Source organism: Neofelis nebulosa, chromosome 6, assembly GCF_028018385.1.
Source record: "Neofelis nebulosa isolate mNeoNeb1 chromosome 6, mNeoNeb1.pri, whole genome shotgun sequence".
Taxonomy (NCBI): domain Eukaryota; kingdom Metazoa; phylum Chordata; class Mammalia; order Carnivora; family Felidae; genus Neofelis; species Neofelis nebulosa.
In genome coordinates, this window is record NC_080787.1 from 36,929,486 (window position 1) to 36,956,899 (window position 27,414).

Sequence of the window (27,414 nt, forward strand, 5' to 3'; positions counted from 1 at the left end):
CTTATTTAAAGTTGAAATTCTCCCTTCCTTGCGTCACTCCCCAACTCCCACTCCTCCTCTACTCAACTCCATCTAACCTACTACATATTGACTTTATTATTTGTCTCCCCCAACTCCTAGGGCCTACTCCACGAGGGCAGGACATTTGTCTGTTTCGTTCACTGCTGTCTTCTCTCAGCATTTATAGCGGGGCCTGGCACATAGCAGGCGATCCTTAGAAAGTCGTCCAAAGAATGAATACCATGCTTCCGGGAAGCATCAAGAATCAGGATTACATGAGCGTGGATTGAACCTCGCAGGGACCCTTCGAGCACCCCTTCCCGCCTAGCTGTAAGTGACGGGATGAAGAGAAAAGCCCCGCCCCTCGACCGGCCGCAGCGGGTAAGGCGGTCGCAGCGCAGCGCGGCGGCGGATTGGACGACTGGGTAGGGTTCCTGGAGTCGCGTTTGACTCTTCGGTTCCGCGGCGTCGGCGCTTGTTGTGTGCGTCACTTCCGGGTGGCGCGGGACGGAGTGGCCAACGGTCTGCAAAGCAACATGCCTAAGTGAGTGGGGGCTCGAATCTGGGGGTGTTCGCGGTCACGGTCGCCATTGTGGCCCAGAAAGGGGAGTGCAGAGCGGATTCTAGCTCTTGAAGTTTCCCGGGAAGCGAGGGCGTGTGGGGGAGGGAGCCCGGGAGTTCTGGATACTGTCGTCTTTCGGTGTGTGTAGGTCGACCCCGCGCGACGCAACAGAAAAGCCTGGTTTGTGTCAGGTCGCTTAGATTGACGTCTTGGGATCGTGCATAGGTCTTTTTATATTTTACCTTCGTTGAACTGCCCACGTGGATGGGCATCTGTTAACTGGTTGTCGTCTTTTTCTCTATCTTCTACCCCTTTCCAGGTTTTATTGTGACTACTGCGACACATACCTCACCCATGACTCTGTAAGTAGTGTTTCTTTTCAGTTTCAAAACACCTTGTATGTGAAAGATCAGATTTTGGGGGGGTATAAATGTGTGCTTTTCATGCTGTTGAGCTTTAAGTGCTCCTGCTTGGAAAAAATAACCTGGGTTTCTTTTCCTGCATCCTTCCTGTAACTGGTTTCGTAATTTGAAATGATTGGCCTTCCAGGAGTTAGTGTTTTGAGTTAAGACCCAAAGTAATAAAGCTGTAGCAGAATTGAAGGTGCAAAAAATTTACATGACAAGTAAAAATTGCAGAAACGTGTCCTGAAGTTCAAATATTTGATTGTGACAAGGCATTCAGACATTTGATTGATTAAACTGGAAAGAAATGCCCAAATTTAAAACCTGAGTGCTGTACTTCTATTTAATTAAAAACTGCTTAACAAATAATAACAACTAAGATTGAATATTTACTGTGTGTCAGGCAGTGTTCCAGATGCTTTACCTGTATCATGTTGTTTAATGCTCATGATAAGCCTATATGGTTAGCGTTATCTCCATTTTACAGAGGAGGAAACTGAGGCAGAGTATGGATTAATGACTGACTGGATGTTACTAAACCAGTAAGTTGTACAGAGCTGGAAGAAGAGCCTAGGCAGTATAACTTTAGGGTTTCTATGCGAGCAGCTCTCAAACATTTTTTGTCTCGTGGTCCTTTTACACTCTTGAAAATTACTGAGTTCTTTTATTATTATTATTATCATTATTATTATTTTAATGTTTATTTTTGAGAGAGAGAGAGAGGAAAAAGCATGAGTGGGGAAGGGGCAGAGAGAGGGAGACGTAGAATCCGAAGCAGGCTCCAGGCTCTGAGCAGTCAGCACAGAGCTGGACACGGGGCTCAAACTGACAGAACTATGAGACCATGACCTGAACCAAGGTCGAACGCCCAACCAACTGAGCCACCCAGGTGCCCCAAAAATTACCAATTTAAAAAAAATTCTTAAAAAGTTCTTAAGGGGTACATGGGTGGCTCAGTCTGTTAAGCATCTGACTTCAGCTCAGGTCATTATTTCACAGTTCATGGGTTTGAGCCCCACATAGGGCTCTGTGCTGACAGCTCGGAGCCTGGAGCCTGCTTCAGATACTGTGTCTCCCTCTCTCTCTGCCTTTCCCTTGTTTGCACTCTCTCTCTCTCTCTCAAAAAAAAATTTAAAAAAAAAGTTACAGGGCTTATATTAACTATTAATATTTGCTGTGTTTGAAATTAAAACCTACAATTTTAAAAATACCAATTGATGTGAAAGTAACAATAACAAACTTTTTATCTGTGATGCAAATAACCTTTTAAAATGAAAAATAGGAGCTCCTCGGTGGCTCAGTCAGTTAAGCGACTGACTCTTGATCTCAGCTTAGGTCTTGATATAAGGGTAGTGAGTTCAAACCCTGCGTTGGGCTCTGCACTGGACATGGAGCCTACATATAAAATAATAACAGCAAAATAAAAGTGGAACGTAGCTATTTAAAAAAAATTAGTGTGAAGAATGGCATTGCTATAACCTTTTTGCAAACCTCTGTAATGTCTGACTTAATGGAAGACCACTGGATTCTTATGTTCTGGATTAAACTTGTTGCACTTTGTTTTGGTTCAATTATATGAAAAATCCAGCCTCCCGTGGATAAGGAGTTGAAAAAAAAGAGGAGTACCTTACTAGCCTTTTTAGATAATTGTGGATATTCTTTAATACTTTAAATACTTTTAATACTACACCCAGACTCAACACATGGTTAGCTGTAGTGTGGAAACTTAAACCATATTAGACTTTTAACACTCTGCTACATCAAAACTTGTTGGTCCGTCTTGCACTTTGAGTGAATCTTTTACCAGACAGGATTTTGTAACATGCTCTGGTCATATGGAAAATGAATATTGGAATATTGGTTCACTCAGTTACACAGATCTTCCAAGTGTTGACACATTTGATTATGTACCATAAAAATTCGCATTAATGAGGCTGTAATCAGAAATGGCTTTTTAAAAAAATTTTTTAAATTAAATTACAATTTTTTTAATTAAAAAAATTTTTTTACTGTTTATTTTTGAGAGACAGAAACAGAGCACGAGTGGGGGAAGGGCAGAGACAGAGACAGAGACACAGAATCTGAAGCAGGGTCCAGGCTCTGAGCTGTCTGCGCAGAGTCTGATGCGGGGCTGAAACCACGAGCTGTGAGATGATGACTGAGCCGAAGTTGGACGCTCAACCTACTGAGCCACCCAGGGGCCCCAAAGTTTATTTATTCTTGAGAGAGAGGCAGTGCGCTAGCAGGGCGGGGACAGAGAGAGACAAGGAGGGGGAGACACAGAATCTGAAGCAGGCTCCGTGATGTCAGTGCAGAGCCTGATGCGGGGCTGGAACCCACGGACCGCGAGATCATGACCTGAGCCAAAGTTGGACGCGTAACCAACTGAGCGATCCAGGCGCCCCCAACCTTGTGATTTTTAAATCAGTTTTATTGAGTTATACTTTATGTTAGATTAAATGCATATGTTTTAAGTGTACAGTGTGATGACTTGGCAAATACTTAACAGTTTGCTGTGTGCATTAAGATAATAGAACATTCCATCACCCCAGAAAATTCCTTTGTGTTTTTTTGCAGTCAGTACCCTGTACCCTTGGCCCCGACTGATCTGGTTTCTATTATGAAAGATCAGTGTTACTGGTTTTAAAACTTGATATGAATGGAATTTTATAGTATATATTCTGTGTTTCCCCTTTTTTTTTTTTTTTTTTTTTTGCTGAGCATGCTTTTGAGATTTGTCCATATTGTATCAGTGATTGGTTCTTTCTGATTAATATTCCATTGTACCATGAACATGTGATTATAACATGATTGAGATACTGCTTGTAATTTACATAGCATGGTGTCTCGTAAGTGGTAGGTGTTAAATAAATGTTAACTTAAACATATGGTTGTAACTGTGTGGAGTTTATCTTATATCAGTTTTACCTTGGTAAAGGTCTTAAAGAACAAAAGGATTAGTGGGCTAGAGGCAAAAGTTTGTATGTGATTCACATAGTCTGTATTCTAGACCCATAGTCATTTAAAAGAAGATATTCTTATAAACAGTATAATTTAGATGTATGTGGACTATATTATTTTGCTATAGAATGACCTAAGAAAGGGCACTAAAGGGGCGCCTGGTGGCTCAGTCGGTTAAGCATCCGACTTCGGCTCAGGTCATGATCTCACAATCCATGAGTTCAAGCCCCGCATCAGGCTCTGTCAGAGCCTGGAGCCTGCCTCGGATTCTGTTGTCTCCCTCTCTCTCTGACCCTCCCTGTTCATGTTCTGTCTCTCTCTGTCTCAAAAATAGATAAACATTAAAAGAAATTTTTTTTAAGAAAGGGCATTAAAATGGCATTATGGGAGCGCCTGGGTGGCTCAGTCGGTTGAGCGCCGACTTCGGCTCAGGTCACGATCTCGCGGTCCGTGAGTTCGAGCCCCGCATCGGGCCCCTGTGCTGACAGCTCAGAGCCCGGAGCCTGTTTCAGATTCTGTGTCTCCCTCTCTCTGACCCTCCCCCATTCATGCTCTGTGTCTCTCTGTCTCAAAAATAAATAAACGTTAAAAATAAAATAAAATAAAATGGCATTATGTTCTAGATCAGGAGTTTGCAAACTTTTCCTTAAAGTGCCACATTGTAATTATTTTAAGTTTGTGGACCATATAGTTTTTGTTGTGATGACTTTGTAGGGAAAAAAAAAAATAGTATAACTCAATTCTGCTTTGTGGGGGAAAAAATAGTACATACACAAACGGATGTGGCTGTGTTCCACTCATTTGTTTTACAAAATCAGGTGGCCGGCCCGTGGGCCATAGTTTGCGGACCTCTGGTTTAGATAATATAGTAGATAAATTACCACAGTGTGTTATTGGATAATGTTTATAAATAATGCTTTAGCACCCAGCTTAAGCGTCTAGAGGTAGCCAGGCTACTTACATAAAGGAAAGGCTTTATAAAACTTCTAGTTTGGGAAACTTGTTTCTACGACTGATCTGACCTTTTTGTTTTACAGCCATCTGTGAGAAAGACACACTGCAGTGGTAGGAAACACAAAGAGAATGTGAAAGACTACTATCAGAAATGGATGGAAGAGCAAGCCCAGAGCCTGATCGACAAAACAAGTATGTTTCAGTCTCTTGTTCTGATGCGGGAGAATGGTCCCATTCTTTCTCATCCCTCTCTCTCTGTTGTTTTGCACAGAAGCAACTCATTCTGAGTGATAAATAGGAACATTCTGGTGTGTTGAATGAAAGAATTAGAAGGTCATTAGTTTCTCAGGGGATATAGGAACACATTAATATTAATTGTTGAGGTTAGAGCAATCAGGTATTGATTACATTGGGAAGCGGGGCAGAGAAGAATGAATTGCCTAATGATTCTTTATTGACACGGACCAGATTTTGTAGCCAATTTATATGAAATCTTTCTTGTAGTGATCATAGGTTTTAGAACTATTTTCCTTTTGTAATAGGAAAAGGTGAGAGGTGGGTTTATAGTTAACCTTCAAAGACTCTGAGAGACCCTGGGTTTCTTAGTCTTGTAATCCTGACAAAGACAACTGCTCAAAAAGGAAGCTGATGTGACACAATAATCTGGGTATGTTTTGGACCTCTGTTGGACATGCCATACTCTTTTTGTTTAATTAGGGAAATTTTTGTTTAGGTTAATTGAGTTCAAGACACAAGAAGTGAGCCTGGAGCCTGACACAGGGCTTGATCTCATGAACCATGGGATCATGACCTGAGCCAAAATCAAGAGTTGGACGCTTAACCCACTGAGCCACTCAGGCGCCCCAGCGTATTTTTAATTTTAATTCCAGTATGGTTAACTATGAGTATATATTTAAGTATTTATTTGTGACTTTTTTTTTTTTTTTAACGTTTATTCATTTTTGAGACAGAGAGAGACAGAGCATGAATGGGGGAAGGTCAGAGCGAGAAGGAGACACAGAATCCGAAACAGGCTCCAGGCTCTGAGCTGTCAGCACAGAGCCCGACACGGGGCTTGAACTCATGGACTGTGAGATCATGACCTGAGCTGAAGTCGGACACCCAACCAACTGAGCCACTCAGGCGCCCCTATTTGTGACTTTTTGTAAAGCCCAAATAAATGGTCTTCAATTTCTTTTCATTTGTGCCTCATATTGTCAGAAAGAAAAAAGTTGATTGTATTGGACATTTTTTAAGATCATATCCTCCTTCAGGGTGGGCTCTTTAAAATCTTTGGTTTCTCGGGGTGCCTGGGTGGCTCAGTCGGTTAAGCGGCCGACTTTGGCTCAGGTCATGATCTCACGGTCCATGAGTTCGAGCCCCGCGTCAGGCTCTGTGCTGACAGCTCAGAGCCTGGAGCCTGTTTCGGATTCTTTGTGTCTCCCTCTCTCTGCCCCTACCCCGTTCATGCTCTGTCTCTCTCTGTCTCAAAAATAAATAAACGTTAAAAAAAAAAAATTAAAAAAAAAAACTTTGGTTTCTCATTCATGTCTCTTAGCTCAGTACATTAATTTCAAAACTGATAAACCATAATGACAGTTCTGTAAAGCCTGACCTTTGGGCAGGTATCGCACTTTTTTTTTTTTTTAGTTTATTTATTTATTTTAAGAGAGCACAAGTGGGGGAGGGTCAGAAATAGAGGAGACAGAGAATCCCAAGCAGGCTCCATGCTGTCAGCGCAGAGCGGGATGTGGGGCTTGAATTCATGAAACTGTGAGATCATGACCTGAGCCAAAACCAAGAGTCAGATGGTTAACCTACTGAGCCACCCAGGTGCGCCCCCAACATTTTTCAAACAAAACTGAATGGTTCAAATTGGTTGTAAACCGGGTTGCCTGGGTGGCTCAGTCGGTTAAGCGGCCGACTTCGGCTCAGGTCATGATCTCGCGGTCCGTGAGTTCAAGCCCCGCGTCGGGCTCTGTGCTGACAGCTCAGAGCCTGGAGTCTGTTTCAGATTCTGTGTCTCCCTCTCTCTGACCCTCCCCCGTTCATGCTCTGTCTCTCTCTGTCTCAAAAATAAATAAACGTTAAAAAAAAAAAAAAATTTAAAAAAAAAAACAAAAAAAACCAAATTGGTTGTAAACCACATCTACAGATTAAAGATGATTGCCTCTCTTTGGTAAGACATTGGTAGGTAAGAGGTCTCCACTCCGGGCTCTCATAGTTAATTCAGCCATAGCAATGTTGACTAAATAAATATAGGTTAAAAAACCCAAAGCAGTAAACCAGTTAATTGTAATTTTTGCTGGTAAGTACTTACAGTTGATTTAAAAACTGTAGAGGCCATGATGTAGTAATCTTAAATGAATACTTTTTAGAGTGAAATCATTGTGAAATGAAAGAAAAGGGATATTTTCGTAAATGGGTTGGTGAGTTCTTATTAGTGTGTGTTTTTTTTCTCCAAAGCTGCTGCATTTCAGCAAGGAAAGATTCCTCCTACTCCATTCTCTGCTCCTCCTCCTGCAGGGGCGATGATTCCACCTCCCCCTAGTCTCCGTAAGTTTATGGAGTTTTTATCTTAACAGCTATAATTTAAGGGGGTGCAGATTATCCTTTGATTTTGTTGGATTATTTTACAGTTGGCTTTTGAGTGCCCGTTGAATGAATACATAGACAGTAAAAGAAAATAACATCAGTGGTATAATTTCTGAAATGTCTGCAGAGTTACCTCCTGATTGCATTATTACTAGGATATTTATGACATCCCAAGCGGGTTCAAGACAATTGATTCAGTGGAAAGGTCAGAATGTACCCTGTGATTAGATGAACTAATATATGAAGAGGTATTGATGAGTACATTAAATTATTTATTGCTCTGAACCCAACACTGAAGGATTAAAGTGTAGTGGATCAACTCTTCAGCATTTCTTCCTATCTCCTAACCCACCTAACACAAATATATACATCTTGGGAAAACCAAGAATTGGACAGTTGAAAGTGGGGTGAATCGAAGGCCTCTCTTCTCCGAGAAGGTTTTTTGTTTCTAAATGACAGAAGGAGATAACTAGGCCATAAGTTCCGTGGCTCTCCTGGAAGGGCTTAGGATTGAAATTGAATTCAGAAACCTAAAATCAGTCCTGTAAGTAGCCACGGATATGAACAGAAGTGGGCTGTTTATAATTGCACACTAATGCAGGTAGACAACTAATGGCCCACCAAACCTTTCTTGGGCTTCCACCATCCTGGGGCTGGTCAGGCCTTGGGTCACAGCAACTGTCAGGTTACCTGTCTGTCTTATTCTGTATCTTGGCTGGCTGGCACCCAACCCCATTATTTTTAATAGTAGAATAATCTGTAGTATGAATGTGCCATAATTAACCTCACCATTTTCTTATTGTGGGACATTTAAGTTATTCCAAACTGTTGTAAATGATGCTGTCAGGAATATCTCTGCATACACGTCTGTGTATTTCCAAAAAAATCTTTTAAAAATTTTGATTTTTTTTAAGTAAAAGAAGATACATATTAAAAAAAAATTTTTAATGTTTATTTTTGAGAGAGAGCAAGGAAGAGGTCAGAAAGAGAGGGATATAGAGGATACGAGGCAGGCTCTGTGCTGACAGTAGAGTCAATGTGGGGCTCGAACTCCCCAACTCTGAGATCATGACCTGAACCAAAGTTGGACATTTAATCGCCTGAGCTACCCAGGCGCCCCAGAGGTTTTGATTTTCTTAAAAACAGATCTGAAATTACGTACTTGTGGCTTAAATTTATCAGGAACTCTACAGAAGGCATAATACCCTTTAAAAAAATATTTTAACTTCTGGAATTTTTTTTAACCTGTGCTGACTTCATTTTATACTTCTGTCTAGGCAGTATTGTCCTTGTTTTTTAGTCATAAAGTTTTGTGGCATATTGATTTTTGTGGATCTACTGTTATAAAAGAAACCATAAGAAGTCTATTATTCTAGAACTTGGGCTGGGCCATGAGGCCCTACTAGTTTCATAGAAGAGGAAATGTTAATATGTAAGCATATCTTAAACTCAGCCCCCATTCGTTATTCCAGCGGGTCCTCCTCGCCCTGGTATGATGCCAGCACCCCATATGGGGGGCCCTCCCATGATGCCAATGATGGGCCCTCCTCCTCCTGGGATGATGCCAGTGGGACCTGGTAAGTTTGAATCTCTTTCCTTTTAGGATGCTTCATTGTGTTTTAGTTCTCCATTTAAATGGAATTCTTAATACATTGTCTAAATGTATTATTGCAGTAAACTATACTTGGTGAATCCGTAATGATAAAGAAAAATAAATATGTGTTTTAGCAGTATAATTGAATGATATCCAAAGGCCTTGTGCTACTAAAAACGGGATAAGGCTGCCTTTTTTTCCTTCTCCCTCCCTCCTGTTTCCTTGCCTCCTCCTGACTTGTGGTCATTTATAATGAAGAGAAAGGTAGTTGAGGTTTTCCAAAGGGGATAAGGTAGGTAAATAATTGTACTGCTACTTTTTTCAGTTTTGATCTGGAGCGGTGCTACCTCTTGTTGCTGATTCAATCTTTAGTTAACTAGGCCAAATTAGTGTATGAAAAAAGCCTTAGCCCTGTAGTTAGTCGTTTATTCAGGAAGGGGGGAAAAACCCACCTCAAACATTGTATTTTAACATAAACATAAATATATACTAATTTGCAGATTTTTCTGATACCTGGTCAGGGCCTTTGCTTTGAAAACGAGTCTGCTGATTGGAGCACCATATATTTCTTGCCTAAACCGATAAACCATACCTATAATGCATTCTTTCCCAACTTTAGTTTCTATTTCTTTCAAGGTTAGAAACCTTGTGAGGCCATCTAGTTCCAATCTTTTATAATTCTCTGACCTATCAAATTTGTGAGGATTTGGGATAATTGTTTTTCTAAACATCCACATAGTTTTCATGGAAACTTCTTTTTTATATACTCATTTTTATTGACTTGCAGAAGTTAAATTCTATAATAAGAATAAATACAATAGACATAAGCCTACAACTCAACTGGTAAGACAAGGTGCAGAGGTATTAGATAGAGTAGCTTTTTAGCTAGAAGCATTCACTGTGCTTGCTACGGGTATCATTTAGAATGATAGGAGTAGAGTATAGGTAAGAGTTCCTTACGAAGCCAAAACAAAGTGATTTAGATGATGTCTTTTGCATTCTTTTTTTTTCCCCCCCTCTTTTTTGAGAGTGAGAGTGAGCCTGTGTGCACTCTGCATGTGGAGGAGAGGCAGAGGAAGAGGGAGAGAGAATCTTAAGCAGGCTCCATGCCCAGCCTGGAGCTCTGTTTTGCTACCCTGAGATCATGACCTGAGCCACCCAGGCGTCCCTTCTTTTGCATTCTTAAATCAAGGTCACAAATTCAAATTTCTAGAGGGTTTAGGGATATAGCGAACTGGGAATGCATGACACACCTAAAGATAAGGCTTCTAGAACTTAGCTTCAGCCTGCAGTTGACATTTGAGAATGCAGGCTTGGTGTTGCCAGTTCTCCTGAGTATTTTGTTGTTTTCACCAGGATAAAATAATACTGTGGGATTTGAATTAAAATAATTAGTTCAGGGTGGGCAAGGATAAGAATGGGTTGGCATAAGATAGAACGTTGGCCGTGGGTGAATAATGATGGAAGCTGGATGATGGGTACATGGATGTCCATTATACTCTTTTCATTCTTGTGTATGTGTGAATATTTCCATAACAAAAAGTTGGAAAAGGGTATCTAGACTTACTAGTAATTAGACTTCTTAGTTGCCAGTGTTGGCAACTGATTGAAAGTAAATGTACTGTGGAGACCAAAGTAAACAAGTTTTCAGGTGCCTCGTTTTCAGTCTTTGGTCTAGATGAGTTTCTTCTAGGAAATGCTGAATATAGGTTATGTTATGTTGGGGTTTTTAATAAGATCCTTAGAAGTTTAGGGGCGCCTGGGTGGCGCAGTCGGTTAAGCGTCCGACTTCAGCCAGGTCACGATCTCGCGGTCCGTGAGTTCGAGCCCCGCGTCAGGCTCTGGGCTGATGGCTCGGAGCCTGGAGCCTGTTTCCGATTCTGTGTCTCCCTCTTTCTCTGCCCCTCCCCCGTTCATGCTCTGTCTCTCTCTGTCCCAAAAATAAAAAAAAAAAAAAAAAAAAAAAAAAAAGTTGAAAAAAAAAAAAAAAGAAGTTTAGTATTATTTTCTGTTCCTTTTGAAATTGATCTTAGAAACATTTGTACCTGTTGAATTTTGTGTCTTTGCATATACTTGTGTTTTACTTTTTGTGATAAGGCTGTATTCGGCTTTGAATATAGTTTTCTCTTGAACTATTACAAACCTTTAATCAAAATGGTTTAGTAAGTAGTTAGGTAAATTTTTATATTTGAAGAGAAGATCTATAACATGAAAATCATGAGGCATAATAATAAAATGAATACCTGTGAACCCACCACTCAGCTGAGGAAGTAGAATATTGCCAATTCTGTGAAGCTGCCTGTATTCCTCCCCAACCCCCATCTCTGCTTGCCCTCCCTTCCCTGGCTCATTTATTTGGCTGGTGTATTGATGGGACACTTCAAAAAAGTCCTTAACAGTTTCTAAAATGCATTAGAAAAATTAGATTTGTGTGTGTGCGCTAATTGTTGTAAATCACATTATTGCCTGTTTTTCTTGACTTGAGTGAAGTATGGTTACTAACAGGTTCTCAGCATGGGCCTCCTGCTCACCTTTCCTACAACTCCGAACAAACGCTTAGTGGTAAGATTGTCCTCTGTGCCTGTGTACATTCATGAAATAGCTCCTGGTTATATGGTGGATAGAACTGATTAAGAGAGCTGACTGGGTAACATGTGACTTAGTTGTGAATTTCCCTGAGTGAGAAAAGGTCAATTTAGGGAACTAGTGTCCCTAGTGGTTTCTGGAAAGCACTCTATTAATAGTTCCCCCTTACTATCATTAGATCATGATTCCCATATGGTTCTTGTGTTGACCTTTGTTCTTTGTTTGAGAATGTCTAAGTAATTTACAGATGTGATGAATTTGTTGCATTTCTTCTGTCAAGTATGTCTTTCTTCCAGCATTTTGCAGGGGGGCTACTTTTTGTCTTTAATTGAAGTCCCATTAAGCTCTCTCATAAGTAGTAGTTTCTGACTCTCTTTTTTCCTTTTCTTTGTTTTGTCCTGCAGCTCCTGGAATGAGGCCGCCTATGGGAGGCCACATGCCAATGATGCCTGGGCCCCCAATGATGAGACCTCCCGCCCGTCCCATGATGGTACCCACTCGGCCAGGAATGACTCGACCAGACAGATAAGGAGAGACAGGAACCTCTTTATATCCATTTTATATTACTTGTTCTTCACCAGGAGATCATGGTGCTGTGACTCTGGGTGTTTTCTAACAGCATGACAAGGAAGACTTGCTCCCCCTTCCTATCAAACAGAGAATAGTTTTTGCAAGGGAGTAGTGGGACAAAAAAAAAAAAAAGCAATTTCCATTTGTATCGTGAAATGTGAAAATAAAATTGTCAACTGTTTTAGTTAAAAATGTGTTCCCTTTTTTCTCCCCTCTGTATTCCTTGTGCATCATAAAAGAGATGAGTATTCCAGTTGTATTTCTCTAACTCACTCTCTCTTTAGCATGCCCTCTTCTGCATGGCATTTTTCCCCCTTAGCTATGGAGTGAGTCCCTTTGGACACCCTGCCTTTATTTAGTAAAGTTTTCATGTGCAAGATTTGGTAAATCTAACACTTGTAGAGCTTTTTGTTGATTAAAATAATAAATAGCACAATTGTTTACTTTTTCACATGAACAGCATTTGGGGTAGTAAGTGGAAAATTTTAAGTCTTCTGCTGAAGTAGGGAAAAAGACTTTTCAGTGTGTGCATGTCAGCTAAAGATGGCAAGAAGGGCCTTAACCTCAGCTTCTCGTTTCTCTTAGTTCCTCTTTTTCATGGGTTTCAATAATCAGAAAACTTTCTAATAGCCATGGTAAAATGCTGCAGATTTCCATGGTACGGAAGTTGTCTACAGAATGTCATTTGTTATATCACTGGGCTACTAAGTGGGATATTTTCAGAGCAACATTTAGAAAGTAAGCCATTGGCACTGTTCGTATTCAGTTTGATGTAAAATCTGAGCTGCTATTTGGCATTGCAAATGGGAATAAAAGTTGTAATCTTTGGGGAGGGCAGTTTAGCAGTATCTATCAAAATTACCTTTGACTTAACATTTCCATGCCTAGGAATTTATTCTACAGATAGACTTGCGTATGTACAAAATAACATGTACAAGATTATGAGTTGTAGCAAAAGATTGGCAATAACATATGTGTCCATCGAAGGGGCCTGATTTATCAAGTATGATAAATCTACCAAATGGCATATACTAGGCATGTTAAAATAGAATAAAGAAGCTCTCTGTGGGAAAAGATCTCCAAGATACACATTGTTTTGAACCTTGATTTGTTCAAAATGTATTATTCACTGCTGTTCTTATTTAAAGGAAATACCTATGTACCTGTGTACGCATAAAGGATCTTTGGAAGGACATATAAGCAACTGGTAATACTGGTTGCCAGTGAAGAGTAGGTGGGTGGCTGGGGGACGGGGATGAGTGAGGAAGGCTTGTCACCTTTGTGTATCTTTTGGATTTTGAATCATTACATGTAAAACAAAACGGGGTGGGCTCCTGGGTGGCTCAGTTGGTTAAGTGTCCAACTTCTGCTCAGGTCACAATCTCATGGTTCGTAGGTTCAAGCCCCGAGTTGGGCTCTGTGCTGACAGCTCAACCTGGAGCCTGCTTTCGATTCTGTGTTTTCCTCTTTCTTTGCTCCTCCCCTGCTTATGCTCTCTCTCTCTGTCTGTCAAAAATAAATAAACATTGGAAAAAATAAAACTACCTTTGCCATCTGAGGTTATTGTTATAGTGATTTTATGGTAGAAGGTGCCCTAAACCAGAAGTTACAACGTGGCTGATTATTAGAATCGTGGGGCATCATTTTTTAAAACAAAGATTCCAGATTTTGATTTAATATATCTGGGGTGAGGTTTAGGAAATTCGCTATTTTGGAAAGCTCCCTGGGAAATGTTTATTATTAGTGGGTTGGGCAAACTCTGTCTTAGGATCTATTTTACTCAGGAATATAATACTGGAGGTATGTGTGTGTCTATACTTTTTTATAAATTTGTAGCTAGAAATTGAAATAGCACTAGGTGGATAGCTTTTTTCCCCTAGAAACTTGAAGAGGGGCTAATTTAGGCAAATAACCTTACCTAGGTAAACAAGTAGTTAAAAATAGGCATCCTGATAGGGATGATTTTGTGCTCAGTCTCTAGAAGCTGAGTCAATTTCCTAATCTGAGCCTTTGCTAGGACTACTTGTTGCTTTTTAGTTTCTCATCGTTACATCTTTTAAAGAAGGACTTATCAGAAATTGATTATTTATATATCTGACTTGTATAGCTCAGATTTTTTATTTAAATCTGCAGACTTAAGAGGTTGTTAGAGGAAACTGCCAACTGAGCTTAACATGTGACTCAGCAAGTTTGTGGTTTGGATGGCTCTGTCAGGCTCAAGGTGCTGAGGCTGGCTTTTGTATATACACAGAAAGCCCACAGGTACCTATTTTATTTTTTAAAATAGCCTCAGGTACTTAGGAGTAACCTCGGTCTTCCTAAAAGAAAGCTTTTTCCAAAGTATGTTTTTAAGGTTGAATATCCATTCTAGAAACACCCTTCCTTCCTTCCTTCCTTCCTTCCTTCCTTCCTTCCTTCCTTCCTTCCTTCCTTCCTTCCTTCCTTCCTTCCAAGTTTTTATTTGTAAGTACTCTCCACACCCAGTGTTGAGTCTTGAACTCAGCCTGAGATCAAGAGTTGCACACTCCGACTGAACTAACAAGGGGCCCCAAAACATTTCTTTGAAGAACGTGTTTTTATATAGCTTTAGAAAAACAGTGTGATGAATTAAAAGTTTAACAAACTTTACAATGAACACAAGTAGGAATAAATAGTTCAAAGTTTCTTTTTGTCTTTATTAACTCCTTCAAAGTCAAACTGGGGCACCTGGGTGGCTCAGTTGATTAAATGTGTGACTTTGGCTCGGTCATGAACTCATGGTTCGTGGGTTCCAGCCCCACGTTGGGCTCTGCTGACAGCTCAGAGCTTGCTTCGGATTCTCTGTCTGCCTCTCTTTCTCTGCCCCTCCTCTACTCATTTTCTCTCTCTCGCTCTCTCCCTCTCTCTCTGTCTCTCAAAAATAAACTAAGAAAACCTCTTAAAAGCCAAACTTACAGCTAACGATCATAAGACATTTCCTTTGTAAGAGGCTGTGAAGAACCCAAACTTATTTACTGCTGTTGATCTATGCCTTTACACATGTGGTTTTAATTGTAAAATATGAATTGACTATGATGTGAGATTTGTATAGTGCAAACAAGAATGCCACTAGATCTCAAGAACTGAAGAAGTTAGCGTAGATGTGGGGTAACATACTTTCTTCCTTTTCTGTGGGGAGATCTAGAGTCACTGAAGTGCATTTGAAGTCTAAGCTAGCATCATTTCCACTCCCTTGGCTTTAGTGGTTTGTCAGAATGCCAGTCCCCTTAATTCCCAGCTGCATGAGAAATGGGATCCTTGCATAGAGCCACAGGCTAATTTGGTCATCCTGTATGGAAAAAGTCCGGTGGTGATTAAGTGTGTGTCCCAATTAAGTAGCTTCGGTCAGATGGTATCTTTTAGGTTCCTGGATATATTTGGTGAGCAGAAGAAAAAAGCCTGGCCTGCCTGAGGTTTTTCTGACAGAAGTGTCCTGAATAAATGTTATCTAACGGGTCATTTCTTTCCCTCCCAATTGAAAACTTAAGCGTTAGATTTTCTGGCAGAGAATCAAATAAAACATCCAGAACAGTTCATTAGACAGGTGCAGGATGAAGGTAATCTGCATGCTGCTTATTGTCCTCACTCTTTAGGGGTGGGAGGGATTTCAGACTTAACAGAAAAGTTGGCAAGAAAAGAACTGTACAAAGAACACTTAGATACCTTCTGACCAGGGTATCCGCTATTGGCATTTCACTTCATTTGTTTGATTATTTGTGTACGTGTTTTCTCCCTCTCTCCCTCTCTTTGTATATACATGTGTATATTTTTTTCCTGAACCATTTGAGAGTAAGTTGCTTGTATCATGCCTCTTACCATAAATACTTAAGTATGTATTTCCTAAGAATAAGTACATTTTCTTACACAACCATGGTTTAGTTATCAAGCTCAAAAAAATGTAAACTTTACTCAATAATGTAATCTACCCACCATATTTCATTTTTGTCTGTTGATCCAACATGGCCCTTACAGTTTTTTCCCCTTTCCTGTACAGGATCCTCTCTAGAATCATGTACTTTATTTTTTGGTCAGATTTCCTTAGCCTCCTTTAATCTAGAACAATTCTCAGCCTTTGTCTTTTATGACACTGAGAATTTCACCACCTTTTGTTTAATACAATGTTCCTCATTTCTCATTTTGGATTTGCCTGATGTTTTCTCAGGATTACATTCTGGTACATGTCCTCAGCTCTGTCCCTAGGATATCACATCTGTAGGCAGGCACACAGGGTCCATCTGCCCCTCGGTGATGATAATTTTGATGACCCATCAAGGTGTTGTCCAATTTCTCCATACGTGTTCTTTTTGAATAAGTGTCTTTCCTCAGCTGCCATTTAAGAAAAGCCCATTAACCTAGTGCTCATCTAATAATAAGACTTTGAACACAGCATAGGAAGCCAAGATCTCAAATCCCTTTGTAAGGACTTTTATTCAGCTTTCACAGTGACGTTGAGAAACAGGTCTAAAACTTTCCCCTTTTCTTTGCCTGCACATCGCATCCTAGTAACCTTGGTGGCGGGGGAAAGGGGGACTAGTTGTTGAAAGAATAAAGAAGTAAAAGGTAGGACAAAGAATTTTACCTCCATGTTCAAATGCTACATTTCTCCTCTTTTTATCCCTTTTATCTCTTAGGCCTCTGCTGGTGCAGTGAAACAGGTAGAGAGAGACAAAAAGATTAGTAAGGTAATAGAGCCTAGAATGGCAGGCAGAATTACTACTGGCCCACCCCAGTATCTATTACTATCTGTAATCACAGAACCCCTAATTGTTTTTAAAGTTTATTTAATTTGAGAGTGAGAGAGAGAGAGACAGAGAGAGTTCGAGCAGGGGCGGGGCAGAGATTGAGGGAGAGAGAATCCCGAGCAGGCTATGTGCTATATGCGCAGAACCTGAACCGGGGCTTGATCCCATGACCCTGGGATCACCATCTGACCTGAGCTAAAGTCAGCCGCTTAACCAACTGAGCCACCTAGACGCCCCTAGAACCCCTAATGCCCTTCAGCAATGAATAGCACATTTGCCATAGCTTTTAGTTAGGTGAGGCCACGTGGCAGGAGAGAACATGTCTGTTTTTCCCGCCATTTTTCTTTCCTGTTGATAGGAATGTGGATATGATGTTTGAAATGTAAGCAACATCTTGCACCACAAACTGGCAACTAAGGATGATGTTAGCAAGATAGAAGGAGTCTAGGTCCCTAATGATTGAAGAGCTGCCTGAACTGCCTACCTCAGACTTCTTTTACATGAAAGGGATATAAACATACTTTTTGTTGAAGTCTTGTCATTTTTTGAGTTTTCTGTTACATGCAGGTGAATCTAACCTGACTGATTTAAAAAAAGAGATGCTTGGGGCGCCTGGGTGGCTCAGTCAGTTGAGCATCCGACTTCGGCTCAGGTCATGATCTCGCGGTCTGTGAGTTCGAGTCCCGCGTCGGGCTCTGTGCTGACAGCTCAGAGCCTGGAGCCTGCTTCGGATTCTGTGTCTCCCCCTCTCTGCCCCTCCCCTGCTCATGCTCTGTCTTTCTCTGTCTCAAAAATAAAAATAAAAATGTTAAAAAAATAAAATAAAAAAAAAATTTAAAAAAGAGATGCTCAAGGAGAAGAGTAATATTGATGAATTTGTCCTGCTAGAAGTCAGACAGTAAGAAACAACACTGTTGTATGATACATGCTGTAAAGTAAGTAGGAGACATAGAGAGTGCCAGATCAGGGGTGGCTGCGGAGATGACGTGAAGGGGTGGGGGCTGGGGGAGCCATGGAGATGTCTAGGGCATAAGCTTTCCAGGTAGAGGAAACAGCAAGTACAAAGACTCTGAAGTAGAAGTCTACTTAAAGTACTGCCGGACCATCAGGGAAGTCGGTGTGGCTCAGAACAGCTAGAGCTGTTGAGAGGGGTGGATGCGGTCATTGCCTTGATTGTGGTGGTGATGTCACTGGTGTGTGTATATGTCAAAACTTTAAAAACTGAGTGCTTTTCTGTATGTCAATCATACCTCAGTAAAGTGGTTTTATTTTTTAACTTTTTTTTTAAATTTGTTTTTTAACGTTTATTTATTTTTGAGACAGAGAGAGACAGAGCATGAACAGAGGAGGGGCAGAGAGAGAGGGAGACACAGAATCCGAAACAGGCTCCAGGCTCTGAGCTGTCAGCACAGAGCCCGACGCGGGGCTCGAACTCACGGACCGTGAGATCATGACCTGAATCGAAGTCGGACGCTTAACCGACCAAGCCACCCAGGCACCCCACTAAAGTGGTTTTAAAAACGTCATAGTTGGGGCGCCTGGGTGGCTCAGTCGGTTAGGCATCCGACTTCGGCTCAGGTCATGATCTCGCGGTCCGTGAGTTCGAGCCCCGCGTCAGGGTCTGTGCTGCCAGCTCAGAGCCTGGAGCCTGTTTTGGATTCTGTGTCTCCCTCTCTCTGACCCTCCCCCATTCATGCTCTGTCTCCCTCTGTCTCAAAAATAGATAAACATTAAAAAAAAAATTAAAAAAAAAAATAAAAACGTCATAGCTATCACAAACTAGAAAACTACTCTCGAGGATCCTAACAGGCAATGATAACCCATCTCTGCTTCTCAACACTCTTGCTCTTGAGTTCTCTATAAAATCACCTTTCCTTGTTTGCATACTCTTATCCTTCTCTGGGTATAGGTGGGTAGAATATTGCTCAGTAATAAGAAGGAATAAACTACTGATAAAACAACTTGATGGATCTCAAGGGCAGTATGCTTGAGTGAAAAAAGCCACTCTGAAAAGTCACATACTGCATGTTTCCATTGATGGCAAAATCACCAAGATGAAGAACAAATTAGTGGTTCATAGGGGTTGGGGATGTGTTGGGAGTGAGGAGAGTAGGAAATGTCTGTAAAAAGGTAGCGTGAGGGAGATTTTTTATAGTGACCGAGTAGTCTGTATCTTGATTGTGGTAGTAGTTATATAAGTCTATCCATGTGATTAAATGAGGAATTATACACACCTATCAATATTGTGCTCATTTTTTTTTTTTTTTTAAGTTTACTTACTTTGAGAGAGACAGCAGAGGAGGGGCACAGAGAAAGGGAGAGAAAAAGAATCCCGAGCAGGCTCTGTGCTGTCAGCATGGAGCCCAACGTGGGGCTTGAACCTATAAACAGTGAGATCATGACCTGAGCTGAAACCAAGAGTCCAAGTTGGGAAGTTGGATTTGGATGTAAGTTTTAAAAAATAAAATAAAAAAGAAAAAGTGACTCATTTTGAGAGAGTGTATGTGTGCTCGCGGGGGGCGGGCGGGGGGGGGGGCAGAAAGAGGGAGAGAGAATCCCAAGCTGGTTCCCTGCTATCAGCGCAGAGCCTGATGCAGGGCTCGATCTCATAAACTATGAGATCATGACCTGAGCTGAAATCAAGAGGCATACGCTTAACCGACTGAGCCACCCAGGCACCCCACAGTAAGTTTTTTTAAAATTAATTATCTTTTAATTTATACCCAAGTTAGTTAGCATATAGTGCAACAGTGATTTCAGGAGTAGATTCCTTAATGTCCCTTACCCATTTAGCCCATCCACCCTCCCACAACCCCTCCAGCAACCCTCTGGTTGTTCTCTATATTTAAGAGTCTCTTATGTTTTGTCCCCCTCCTTGTTTTTATATTATTTTTGCTTCCCTTCCCTTATGTTTATCTGTTTTGTAGCTTAAAGTCCTCATATGAGTGAAGTCATATGATATTTGTCACAGTAAGGTATTTTTTAAAAAACGTATATACATTGTTTTTTTCAGACATAATGCTATTGCACACTTAATAAGACTACAGTATACTATAAACTTACATGTACTAAGAAACCAAAAAACTTATTTGACTTGTCTTATTGTGATATTTGCTTTATTGTGGTGGTCTGGAAGGAACCAAACTCAGCCTGCAGTATCTCTGAGATATGCCTGTATCCATTTCCTGGGTTTTATGTTTTATTGTAGTTATGTAAGAGGTAACCATTGCAGGAAAGCTGGTGAAGGGTACACAGGGCTTCTCTGTATGATCTTCACAACTTCCTATGAATCTATAACTAATTCAAAATAAAATGTTAAAAACATTAAAGAAGATGTTTGGGCTTAGGCTTCCAGAAAGATGGAGTAGATGTACTTTTCCCTATCCTACTGCTAAGTATAACTAAAACCCTAGAATGAATGTGTGTGTATGTGTGTGCGCACCGTGTGTGTGTGTGTAAAACAAGCGTAAGAAGACTGAAAGGTGGAAAGAAGGCAGACCTTGGGACCCAAGGAACAACATAATGAGCTCTGGATTTTTCTTTTTTGCTTCATATAGCCCAGACTTGGGAGCAGAAGGAGCAGGCAACCAAGAAATACTGATAGGCCATAGACAAAGCACACCCCAAGAAAAGCCTGCTTGCTTTCTTTTAGGAAAGTTTTTCAAATGTTTATATATATTTTTGAGAGAGAGTGTGTGGGCAGGGAGGGGCAGAGAGAGAGGGAAATACAGAATCCAAAGTAGGCTCCAGGCTCTGAGCTGTCAGTACAGAGCCCAACGTGGGGCTTGAACTCACAAACCCAGAGATCATGACCTGCACTGAAGTCGGGTACTTAACCAACTAAGCCACCCAGGTGCCCTGGAAGGCCTGCTTTCTACAGCCAAAGGACTAGAAAGGAGACAGCAAGATAGAAAACTTTTAGACAATAACCACTTTACTCCAGCCAAACACCACAGAAAAAAACCCTGGCCCTATTCCTACTTGTGCCACAAAAACCAAGCGGGGCACTTACTCTTCTACCTTTGTGAGGCTGTATTGAAATTCCCCAGTATTGAAATTCCCCAAACTCCTGCTGGGGTGGTATCAGAGAAGGCCAAATAAGGAGCTGAGATTAGCACCCCCATCAGTCAATAACAAGGCACCCAGCCTTCCTGACAGAGGTAATGGCAGAAGAGGCCTAGGTAGGACCTTAAGGACTTTCAACAATGTCCAGTGGTCATGAGGCTGCACACACCCCCATGTCAGTGGATCCCTTATGAGGGGCTGTGTGCTACACCCTGCTAGGGAAGTATAAGTTGAGCCCTACTAGAGAGCCAGGACGCCCATCTTAGCCTAGCAGTAATGAGGAACCCTTCCCTTGTGTGTCCAAGGAGGCTGATTGTCAACGTGGACTTCTATATAGCTTCACCTGACAGCAAGAGGGCCCCTCTCCATTTTGCCAGACCAGTGTGAGAAAAAGTCAGCAAAACAGAATGTTTAAATAAGATCCAGAGTCTTATAATACGAAAATGTCCAGGTTTCAATCTAAAATCACTCATCATACCAAGAATCAGGAAGATCTCAAATTGAATTTAAAAAAGTAATCAGTAGATGTCAAAACCAAGATGGCAGAGAGGCTAGAATTATTTGACAAGATTTTAGAGCAGCTATCATAAAAATGCTTCGATGAGCAATTATGAACATGCTCAAAACCAATGAAGAAATAGAAAGTCTCAGCAAAGAAATAGAAGACATGAAGAAGAAGCAAATGGAAATTTTGGAATCAAAAAACAAAAAATTCAGTGGATGGGCTTAACAGCAAACAATCAGTAACATGAAATAATCAGTAAACTTAAGCATAGAACAGTAAAAATACCCAGTCTGAACAATAGAGAGAAAATAAACTAAAAAAAAAAAAAAAAAAAGGTAGAACTTAAGGGACCTGTGGGACATAACAAAAGTCTAATATTCATGTTGTCAGAGCCCCAGGAGGAAAAAAAGGAAAGAGCCAAAGAGTGCACTAGAACAAATAATTGTTGAAAACGTCCCAGATTTGTAAGAGACATAAACCTATATATTCAAGAAATTGAATGACCCTCAATCAGGATAACTCATATACTTTTTTCCCCCAAGATTTTATTTTTAAGTAATCTCTCTGCCCAGAGTAGGGCTCAAATTTACGACCCCAAGATTAAGAGTCACATGCTCCATCAAGTGAGCCAGCCAGGTGTCCTTCAATCAGGATAATTCAAAGAAATCCACATCAAGTTATGTCAGAGTCAAACTTGTGAAAACTAAAGACAAAAAGTTTGAAAACAGCCAGAGAAAAATGATACCTTATTCTTGAGGGAAAACAATTTGAAGGACAGATGTCTCATCAGAAACAATGGACACCAGAGGGAAGTGGCAGAATAGTTTTCAAGAGCTGAAAGAAAAGAGCTGTCAGCCCAGAATCCAATATCCAGTAAAAATATGCTTCAGGAATAAATGGGAAATAAAGATGTCCTCTGATGAAAGAAAACTAAGAGAATTTACTGCTAGCAGACCTACTTTAAAAGAATGGCTAAAAAGTTCTCAAAACAGAAAGGAAACAATAAATGAATGAATCCCATAACATCAAGAATGAAGGAAACACAGTAAGCAGAACTGTGGGTAAGTATAATTAGACTACTTTTCCTGAGTTTGCTAAATTAATGTTGGATGATCAAAGCAAAAATTATGATGCTGATTAATGTAGCTCCGAATGTATACAGAGAAAATATTTAAGGCAATTATACCTATGGGAGGGAAAAGAGACCTAAAGGGAGGTGAATTTTCTGCACTTCACTTGAACTGGTAACTGACAGTAGAGTAGACTGTGATAAGACTGTGATATAAATAATGTAATAACTAGAGAATCAACTAAAAGCTATGCATCTAAAAGCTCTAAATACACAAAAACACTATAGTTTCCTCATTTCAAAACTTCTTACAAAGTTATACTAATCAAGACACTGTGCTATTGGTGTAAGGATGGACATACAGATGAATGGAATAGAAAGAATCGAGAATCCAGAAATGGATTGTGACTTTTATCAGCAATTGATTTTCACCAAGACATTCCAACGGGGAAAGATGATTCAACAAATGATGCTAAGACAACTGGATATCCACATAAGAAGTAAATGAAGTCGGTCGCATTTATCACACCACATACAAAAATGAACTCAAAATGGATAAAATTCCTAAATATCAGAGCTAAAACTTTTAGAAGAAAAATAGATGTAAATCTTCCTGACCTTGGATTATACAACTATTCCTTAGATGTAACACCACAAGCACAGCAACAAAAGAAAAAAAAAGAAAGAAAGAAACTGAATATCGTCAAAATTAAAAATTTTTGTGCTTCAGGGGTGCCTGGTTGGCTCAGTCAGTGGAGCGTGCGACTCTTGGTCTCTGGTCATGAGTTCAAGGCCCATATTTGGTGTAGAGATTATGTAAATAAACAACAACAACAACAAGCAAATAAACTAAAAAGTGACTTTTTGATGGGGGGGATTGGCAGAGCCATCTGAGGCTTTATTTGGGAAAAGACACTTGAATTGGCTTTTAGTTGGGGGCATGGGCAAGAGGGGTACCCAGGGCAGTGGACTTCCCCTAAGGATAGGCTGAGGATGGGCTGAGTATTAGGTGGGCCTCCTGTTCCCGACGCTGCCCTGCATGGCTCCTTCCCCCCGCAGGCTGGTTGTTCACTTGGATAGGACATCAGACGACTCGGACATCAGCTTCCCATCACAGATCTCAATCTTCTAAACCACCACAGCCTTGGAGGAACTGACACGGCTGAGGGAAGTGGAGCCCCTGCCAGGACTGAAGCTGGACTGGAAGGTACTCAGGCCATAGCGGAGACCAGGGCTCGTGAGGCTCCCATAGGCTGAGCCCAGCCCACCTGAGTAGCCGCTGGTGGTCTTAGTGTGGATACTCATGGTCTGCATCCCAGACTCCAGCCTGCTCTCCTTACCTTCTAGCAGCTTGTGGCAGATGGTGATCCCAATGTTCAGAGCCAGCTTGATGTTCATGAGCTCCTGGTACTCCCGCAGCTGCTGGGCCATGTCCTGCTTGGCTTGCTGCAGGGAGGCTTCTAGCTCGGCCACCTTAGCATGGGCATCCTTAACGGCCAGCTCCCCACGCTGCTCAGCATCAGCTATGGTGGCTTCCAGGAAAGCCCTCTGGTTTTTGAGGCCCTTGATCTCAGCATGGAGTTGGCTGATGTTCTGGTTCACCTCGGAAATCTCCGTCTTCGTGTGACGGAGGTCATCTCCGTGCTTCCCAGCCAATGTCTGCAACTCCTCATACTTGATCTGGTACATGGTCTCAGCCTCGGCCCGGCTGCGGTTGGCAATTTCCTTGTACTGGGCCTTAACCTCAACAATGATGCCATCCAGGTCCGGGGAGTGGCTGTTGTCCACGGGCAGCACCACAGACGTGTCCCAGAATTACAGCTGCCTTAAGAAGTTGATCTCGTCGGTCAGCCCTTCCAAGTGGGACTCCAGCTCCACCTTGTTCATGTAAGCTTCATCCACACCCTTCTTGGTGAGGACAAATTCGTTCTCCATGTCTGCACATTCTTTGATCTCCTCCTCATACTTAATTCTTGAAGTCCTTCACCAGGCTCTGCATGTTGCCAACCTCCACCTCCAGCTTCAACTTCTCCTGGCCCAGGGTGTCCGGCTGCCGCTGAAGGTTGTTGATGTAACTCTCGAACATCTTGTCGATGTTGCTCCGAGCAGTGTTCTGCTGCTCTAGGAGGCTCCACTTGGTCTCCAGAATCTTGTTCTGCTGCTCCAGATGCTGCACCTTTTCGACGAAGGAGGCAAACTTGTTGTTGACACTCTTAATCTGTTCCTTCTCCTGGGTACACACAGCCTGGATGTTGGGGTCCACCTCCAGCTTAGGGGGGTTCAGCAGGCTCTGGTTCACTGAGACAGCCGTGATGTCCCCCACACCCCCCAGCCCTGCTGTAGCCCCCAATCACACTCATGCTGCTGCCCAGGCCACCCCTGAAGCTGCTTCCCCTGCCCACCTGGGACAGGGCAGAGCTGATGTGGGAGTCAGGTGCATTAGTGAAGGGGTGGCTGCTGAAGGCCCGGGGGTCGGAGGTGGACACCTTGTAAGACTTCTGGGTCACCCTGCTGGACATGGTGGAGGCTGGAGTGGAGGCGAGTAGGCTGAACCTGACTGAGGTTCGAGAAAGAGCTGAGAAGTTGCTTCTAGGGTCTAAAAAAGACTTTTTGTGCATCAAAGGACACAATCAGGAAAATGAAAAGATGACTCACAGAATTGGAGAATTTTTTGCAAATAATATATCTGACAAAGGATTTGTATCTGGAATATAAAAAGAACTATTGCAACTCAATGACAAAAAGACAACCTGATTTAAAAGGAATCTGAATAGATATTTCTCCAAAGAAGATATACAATGGCTTCTAAGCCATGAAAAGATGCTCAACATCATTAGCTATCAAGGAAATATACACAAATTCTTAAGCAAATATTAACAATAGAATTCAGCAATCTATGAAAGTAATTATATACCATGGCCAAATGAGGTTTATTCTAGGGATACAGGCTGGTTCAGAATTTGAAAGTCCATCAGTGTAATACACCATGTTAACAGGGTAAAGAAAAATCATATGAATATAACATCCAATGCAGAAAAAAAACATTTGAAAAAATTGAACATTTATTCTTGATAAAAACTCTCAGAAAAGTAGGACTAGAGGAGAACTTCCTTAACTTGATAAAGAACATCCACAAAAAATCTACAGTGAACGTTATACTTAATGGTGAAAGACTGAATGCTTTCCTACTAAGACTGGGAACAGAAAAAGTATGTGTACTTTCATTGTTACAGCATTCCAACTGGTCTTAAGGGTCCTTTTGCTTCCAGCTTATGCACTCCTTGCTTGCTGACCAAAGTCCCATGGTCTGTAGCAGAACTAACATAGTCTCCTTGAGATTTTCAGACCACTGCCTTAAGCAGTGAAGGACCCATCTTTCTCAGAAGATAAGATCTGACTACGTTCGAAAACAGTCGCCACTGGTGTCAGCAAATCTGTTCAGGGTCATGTTGACAAAGGACAAACCCAACCACCTGGGCACCAGCTTCTCCTGCACATAGCCCCCCTCCCTTTTCCCATAACAACTTCTTCTCCTTCTTCTTCCCCTCCCCCTCCTCCTTCATCTTTCTTGTTTTAGAGAGAGACAGAGCATGAGCAGCAGAGAGAATCAGAGGGAAAGAGAGAGAATCCCAAGCAGGCTTCACGCTCAGAGTGAGGTCTGATGCAGGGCTTGATCCCATGACCATGAGATCACAACCAGAGCCAAAATCAAGAGTCATTTGCTCAACTGATTGAGCCACTCAGGCGCCCCACCCCCATGACTACTCCCTTAAAACCTTCCATCTTCCCTGGTTGCTGGCTTCCTGAATAAAGCAACCTTTCCTTTCACAGGGATCACTTGCCTCCCAAGTATTGATTGAGTGGCAAGCAGCAGAACCTGTTCTCTATCTGGTAACATCACCAGACCTATTAAACAAAGTGCCAGGAATTGTAGCCTGCTCTATAAGTCAAGAAAAGGAAATAAAAGACATTCATATCAGAAAAGTAGAAATGCTCTGTATACAGAGTGTATTAATGTCAATATTCTGGTTTGTGATATCATACTGAAGTTTTACAACATGTTACCCTTGGGGGAACTGAGTAAAGGATACAGGAATATCTTTGCATTATTTCTTCCAACTGAAAGTTAACATACAATCATCTCAAAATGTTTAACTTTAAAAAAAGTATGGATTGGGCCCAAGTTCCTTTTATTTATTTATATTTTATTTTAAAAGTATTTTTTTTAACGTTTTATTTATTTATTTTTGAGACAGAGAGAGACAGAGCATGAACGGGGGAGGGGCAGAGAGAGAGGGAGACACAGAATCGGAAACAGGCTCCAGGCTCTGAGCCATCAGCCCAGAGCCGGACGCGGGGCTCGAACTCACAGACCGTGAGATTGTGACCTGAGCTGAAGTCGGCCGCTTAACCGACTGAGCCACCCAGGCGCCCCTTAAAAGTATTTTTAAATGTTTATTTATTTTGAGAGAGTGAGAGCGAGCATGAGTGGGAGGGGGTAGAGTGAGAAGAGAGAGAGAATCTTAAGTAGGCTCCACGATGTCAGTGCAGAGCCCATCGTGGGGCTTGATTTCACCAACCGTAAGATCATGACCTGAGCCAAAGCCAAGAGTTGGTTGCTTAACCAACTGAGCCACCAGGGTAGCCTCTTTTATTTTTATATGCTTTGCATTCTTAGCATTGCAGGAAAAGATAAACACATTAATATTATTTGTTAGACTATGAATTCTCCTATTCCACTGGCCCTAGAGGGACCATATTTTTTTTTTAGAGCATGAGTTTTTCCTTT

General features: G+C 41.5%; 1 protein-coding gene and 1 pseudogene across 1 annotated transcript; one reads left to right on the plus strand and one right to left on the minus strand.

Moving 5' to 3' along the window:
• The first annotated feature begins 342 nt into the window (after nucleotides 1–342).
• Nucleotides 343–12,683, plus strand: SNRPC (small nuclear ribonucleoprotein polypeptide C). The gene is made up of 6 exons (XM_058733640.1): nucleotides 343–544; nucleotides 882–924; nucleotides 4,965–5,073; nucleotides 7,348–7,437; nucleotides 8,949–9,053; nucleotides 12,061–12,683. The coding sequence occupies exons 1-6, from the start codon at nucleotides 537–539 to the stop codon at nucleotides 12,183–12,185; spliced, it is 480 nt and encodes a 159-aa protein (XP_058589623.1). The 5' UTR covers nucleotides 343–536; the 3' UTR covers nucleotides 12,186–12,683.
• A 10,735-nt stretch (nucleotides 12,684–23,418) lies between these two features.
• Nucleotides 23,419–25,497, minus strand: LOC131514077 (keratin, type II cytoskeletal 8-like; annotated as a pseudogene).
• Nucleotides 25,498–27,414: the final 1,917 nt, after the last annotated feature.